Below are 6337 nucleotides of genomic sequence, written 5' to 3' on the forward strand. Positions count from 1 at the left end.
GCTTACATATCATCGCGTCATTGCCAGATCCTAAAACAACTTAATAGGTTAAGTACTTTACCCTTAATCTCTAGAGCTTAAAAGCTCATATTTAATCATTCTAAATGTCTTGATGGATAAAGTTTCCAACTTTATCCATTAGGACATTCCAATAAGTCAAGATCTAGAAACCTAATTTCTTAATGGATTCACTAAGTGCATGAACATAAAGCTTTATCATGCAAGCAACATTTCTACTCGCTACAATTGTCCAAAATTCATAGAATGCACTAAGAGGTTATGGAGTTCACCTAAACTCTAAGAACATGAAAATTAGACCAAAAGCTCCTAAAGTGACATATACTAGATCTAATGAAGTAATGAACAAGGTAGAAACTTTATACCTCCAAATGGATAGAAACAAGGTGAAGATGGTGGATCTACACTGGAACCAAGAACTCAAGCAACAAAAGAGACTATTTCTTCCTTCAACCTTCACAAAATGGAGCTCAAACACTCAACAACCACATATGTAAGCTTGTTTTGGGGAGGGAGGAGTTCTTTGGGAATGGGGGTTGCCAAATGAGGCTACCCTAGAAGTTAGAAACATTAAATAGGGTTCAAACCCTGAGATCTAGGGTTTTGAACCCCAGTTGCCACCGTGTTGTGGCCGCTGCTTTGCCACGTTGCGGTAGATAAAGATGCACTTGATGATGTGGCTGCATCATAGTGATTCTCCATCAACACGTTGCAATCAGCTCAAAAACCCAAAACTTCCACGATTAGAAATAGTTGATCCAAAAGAATAATACCCAGGAAGCAGATGTTACAAAAGAAAAACTAAGATTAATAATCTTCGGTGGTTTGAAAAAATATTTTTGAATCAACTTCAATGAGAAGATTGGAATGATCAGGAAGTCCAAAAACCGTGTGTCCTATATGATTGGAAAACTTTGCATGTGTAGTTTCCAATGCATAAAGTGGCAAGTCTTTTGGAGTTGTGTAGAGAAAGTTATGAAGTTTTTTTTTTCCATAGGCTATCAGGTGGACATACAAATGCTCAGTGATCTAAAATTATGTTCGGTAATCTAAAAATATGTTTAGTGGTCCGAAAATATGTTCTTTAGTTTGAAAATATGTTATGTATTTTGAAAATATGTTTGGTGGTTTGAAAAAAACAAGACAAAAATGTTTGATTATCTTATTAAATGTTTTTGGACCAACTTCAACTCGAGGTTTGGAGCGACCCAAATGTCCAAAATTGTGTATATTATATGCTTGAAAGCTCTAACCATGTAGGTTTTAATGCAAAAGGCGACAAGTCTTTTAGAATTATGTAGAAGAAGTAATGGCATATTTGTCATAGGCTGTCTTGTGGACAAAAACGATCGAATTCAACCAACCTTCCAGATTTGCCAAGTCCCTTAAGATCCCTTATGCTTATACCAAAGTATTTGATGTTTCTAAGTTATTCATGAAGTGTTTTAGTATTTTAGGTCATATTAGAAACATCAGTTTTAAGAAATTTCATTTATCTCTTCAAATTCTATCTATTTTTAGACTAACTTCAACAAGAAGTTTGTAATGATCCAAAAACGCTTAGAAAGCTCTGTATGTGTATATAACACATGTTTCTTATAGTTGATAATAACAAGAGAGATGTAACACTGTAAGCTAAATATGATCTTAAAAGACATTTATTTTGCTAGAATATATGAAGAGGTGAATGTAAAATGTATGTTAACTTATAGTTATGAAGGAGGGTGATGTATAACCCTTAGTTTATGACTTATAAGTTGAAATATAGTTCTTTTTAACCGAAAAAACTAAAATAGAACTGTTGTTGACTCGAATACGAACATGTGGATATAACGAATATTAAAATTCAAGCTTGTACAAAGAAGTTATGGTCATCCGAAGTTGGAAACTAAGTATGTTGCTGAAAGGAGAAGAAAACGGGGTAGGCACGGACCATGCGTTGCTTCGAAGATCCCGAACCCAAATATGAAGAATTTGTGTTAGCTTTATAGTGCATCCTCTTCCTTGTGTTTACACGAGCCATTACATAATTCTCATATAAAAAGCAATATAGTCATTTTAAATGAGATAACAGAGGATTAAATTGTACTAAGAAACATTTGGGACCAAACATAAGAAAACAAAACTTTAAGACTAAAACTGCATAAACGGCCTAAAATAAAGGACAAAATTTGTAAACACATCAAAACCATTATCAAATTATCATGACACTGTTTTACATCTCTTTCCTAATTAAGCGCTAAAACTGGGGAAGAGAATGCAAGCTGAACAGGTCTCACTCCCCCAACCTTATTTCGTTTCTAATTATATCTTCACTCCAACAATTCTCCTCCGCCGTACGCCGGTGATCGGATCTCCACCATTTCACCACTCAAAACTTACAAACCACCTCTAATCTACAGTCTTCAACCCACACTAAAACGAGCAACAAATCAAGGACATGAGAGTGTCATGGAAATCATGGCTTCTCCTATTGCTTTTCCATATATGTAACGCTCAAGATGATGGAGAAACTCCGATCACCTTACCAAAGGAGGTCGACGCCTGTAATGGGATCTTCTTACAATACAACTTCGATTCGCGACAGAAAGAATACCCACGTCTCAAGAACGCCACCGCACAACCATGGGCTTTCAAGTCTCAGTTAACCGTCATCAACACCGGGGCCACCGAGTTGAAAACATGGCAGGCGTTTATCGGTTTCCAGCACGACGAGATCTTGGTGTCTGTTGACGGAGCGACGATTCTAAACGGTGACAGTTTTCCGATGAAGGTGGGGAAGAATGGAACTCACCTGACTGGATACCCACAGGCGGATTTGAGAACCGCCATTGATACCGCCGGAGATTTGACTCAGATGGCGGCGAAGGTTAAGATCAAGGGGACGATGTTTGGGGTGAAACTCGGCGGCAATGTCATGCCTTCAAACATTAAACTCGAAAACGAAGGCTTTAAATGCCCTAAAGCAACAACCAAAGGCAGTACGTGATTATCTCTGACTCACTGTATCTTTCACCGGAGTAAATGGCGTCATTTTCCGATGCATTTTCTGTTACTAATGTTGCTCTGTTAATGAAACAGGACAATCGATGCATGTATGTTGCACAAAAGATCCCAAATTTAAACCGAAGAAGAAGCTCTTGAAATTTTTCCCACGACGAAAAGCTGATCTTTCGTTCACATATGATATTATACAGTCGTTTAAGGGTAATTACATAGCTCAGGTCACCATCGACAACCACCACCCTCTAGGACGCCTCGATCATTGGAACTTGACCTTTGAATGGATGCGAAACGAGTTTATTTACGACATGCGAGGTGCTTTCACTCGGAAGAAAGATCCTTCAGAATGCCTTTACAGCGCTGCCGGAGGATACTATCAAGATATGGATTTCTCAAAGGTCATGAATTGTCAGAAAAAACCAATCATCTCCGACCTTCCGTCCACCATGAAAGACGACGACCACGTCGGAAAGTTGCCGTTTTGTTGCCGGGATGGACAGATTCTATCGAAAATTATGAACGCAACTAAAGCGAAATCGGTATTTCAGATGAATGTTTTCAAACTTCCTCCTGATTTAAACCGAACTGCAATAAATCCACCTCAAAATTGGAACATCAAAGGCGTGGTGAATCCGCATTACAAGTGTAGTCAACCGATCCGGGTCGACCCGACCGAGACACCAGACCCGAGTGGCGTCGAAGCCACGATCTCCGCCATAGCTAGTTATCAAGTCACCTGCAACATAACAAAACCTAAACCAAAAATGGCGAAGTGTTGTGTATCATTTTCGGCGTATTACGCTGATTCAGTGGTTCCATGCAACACGTGTGCGTGTGGTTGTGAAGACGAAGACACTAGAAAATGTGACAAGGATGCGAGAGCGCTGCCGCTTCCGGCGGAGGCGCTACTAGTTCCGTTTGCTAATCGGACGATTAAAGCAAAAGCTTGGGCGAAAATCAAACACATAGATTTACCAAAAAAGCTGCCGTGCCCGGATAATTGTCCGATGAGTGTGAACTGGCATCTCGATAGTGATTACAAAACCGGGTGGTCGGCGAGGATAACGATGTTCAATTGGCAACGCCGACCGTTTGAGGACTGGTTTCTTGCCGTTCAGCTGAAGAAAGCGTTTGTTGGGTACGAGAATGTTTACTCGTTCAATGGAACGAAACTGGGAAAGGTGAACAGGATGATTTTCATGAAGGGATTTCCGGGTTTGAATTACTTGATCGGGTTGACGAACGGGTCAAAACCAGGGGAACCACCGGTGCCAGGAAAGCAACAATCGGTGATATCTTTTTTGAAGAAAAACACGCCGGGAATTCGGGTTGCGGGTGGAGATGGATTCCCGACGAAGGTAATCTTTAACGGGGAAGAATGTGCCTTGCCTAGAAGATTGCCCAGACGTTCCGTCGGAAGTCGTCAATCTCCGGTAGGATTGTTGCCAGCGGTGATTATTGTCTTTTCTACATTCATTTTGATTAATTTTTTTCTTCCATCAATGGCGCCGTTTTTGTGACGATTTGACTTTCATTGTACTTTATCGAAAGTTTGCGCCAAAAATGTTGATATTGAAGTTCTGAATATAGTGCACTTTGTTTGAAAGCTAAACAGAAGTATTATTAGTAAGATGAATGATAGAAGACTTCGATTAAATGCAAATAATAATGTTTTGAATCAAATTTTATTGTGTGTAATATTTTTTTTAATGTAAGTTAAAATATATTTCATTTTGATATCCGACAATAAAAACTGTTCTTTATATGTCTCTTTCAAAAAAAAAAGAAAAACTGTTGTTTTTGCAAAGATCAACTTCCATTCAAGTAAATACATTAAAGAAAATTTTGTAAAAACAAGTCCCACAACATCCTAGTTTTTAACACTATAAAGAATTTATGAAAGGAGGATGCCACGGCATGAGACCTGAACGAAAGCAGAACAACGAAATATTTTTATTATTAAATTCTAGATGCATACGAAAGGGTTACAAAACCCTTTATATAGAGGATCTAAATATCAAATTTTGGAAAACTGAAATTGACACTAATTCTTTGGTCATGTCTTCAATATGCTCCGCATCATCACAATCAATGTAATAGACACGTTATCATCACGACGTTTAATATTTCAAACATAACAAAAGTCTTCTAATTATCCATATGAAGGTCTTCGAATCTCCAAAACATCATTATAAGCTCGCTACTAACCTAAGTACATCTCAAAATGATGTACTAGCCTAAAGTCTAATGAAAATCTAGGATTTGACATTACAAACCAATATAAAAGGATAACACAATGTAAAATATATATTGTCAAAGCCCTGTTTTTTTTTTTTTCTCAAAATATCATCAAAACCTTCAAAGTCAAAATTAAGGAAAAACATCCTAAAAATCATATTATAAACCTCAAAATTCCAAAGATCATCAAAAGTCAAACAATGTATATGAAATTCAATATATGATATGGAACAAAATTTCAAAACCACAATCATCTCAAGCTTAACAAGTCAACGTCCCTCGTTCTTTATGAGATTCGCAAGGTAACCCTAAGGGAAATATATCTTTAAGAAGTATGATACTTGAAAACTAGCATGAATCCCGTTATTTAAAAATGGATACTCAAAGTCATTTCATTTTATTAGGTACAACTACAAGTGAACCATCACACAAGTACCAATCAAAGGCTTGCAAGTTGCAAGACACAACTATCATGTTAAAAGCTTTCTAAAATGTTCACAAACATCCGTAAGTGTCCAAACTACACCCCTCATAAAATCCCACCCTATATGGATTCAGATTATTATTTTATATTTTTTGGATATTAAAAAAATGAAAATCAACCATTTTTAACTTTTTTTATGAAAATTTTGACCCCTAAAATGTGTTTGTAGAAACACATTGCCATGTCACAAAAATACCCCCTATTCTCAGTTAAACCCTTCACTATATTCTCAAGTTTTTTTATATGACATTCAAATATTTGTCTTAAGAATCGACAGAATCCCTCCACATCTCACTTTATTCCACCTTTTAAGGTGAGTCAAAATTAAATTATAACTTTTATATTATTGATATTGCATATTAATCTCTCTTCCAATACAAAATCAACATATTCTATCATGTCCTTCCTTTCCTGCATAATGAAAATATGCCTAGCAGCCTAGAGGAGCCCGTTTTTGCATATGATAATATTCTTATATTTCCTCAATATACGTTCATTGCTATGGACATAATGGTATAAAATAGTTTAAAAAAAACACAGGCACCTTTGCGTTTTACGAGATTGTTGTTGCATATACATAGACATAGACATATA

At 36.9% G+C, this 6337-nt stretch overlaps 1 protein-coding gene across 1 annotated transcript; it reads left to right on the forward strand.

The window, feature by feature from the left end:
* Positions 1–2458: 2458 nt before the first annotated feature.
* LOC145007477 (COBRA-like protein 10) lies at positions 2459–4541 on the forward strand. Its single transcript, XM_078966409.1, has 2 exons — positions 2459–2999; positions 3100–4541. The coding sequence occupies exons 1-2, from the start codon at positions 2459–2461 to the stop codon at positions 4539–4541; spliced, it is 1983 nt and encodes a 660-aa protein (XP_078822535.1).
* The last annotated feature ends 1796 nt before the right edge of the window (positions 4542–6337 follow it).

Source organism: Lactuca saligna, chromosome 7, assembly GCF_052625555.1.
Source record: "Lactuca saligna cultivar CGN05327 chromosome 7, ASM5262555v1, whole genome shotgun sequence".
Lineage (NCBI taxonomy): Eukaryota > Viridiplantae > Streptophyta > Magnoliopsida > Asterales > Asteraceae > Lactuca > Lactuca saligna.

Excerpts from the sequence above, each read along its gene's own strand:
- LOC145007477 (XM_078966409.1), top strand. The coding sequence starts at position 2,459 with ATGAGAGTGTCATGGAAATCATGGCTTCTCCTATTGCTTTTCCATATA. Across the intron at positions 3,000-3,099 it reads TAAAGCAACAACCAAAGGCA|GACAATCGATGCATGTATGT; the intron begins GTACGTGATTAT and ends TTAATGAAACAG.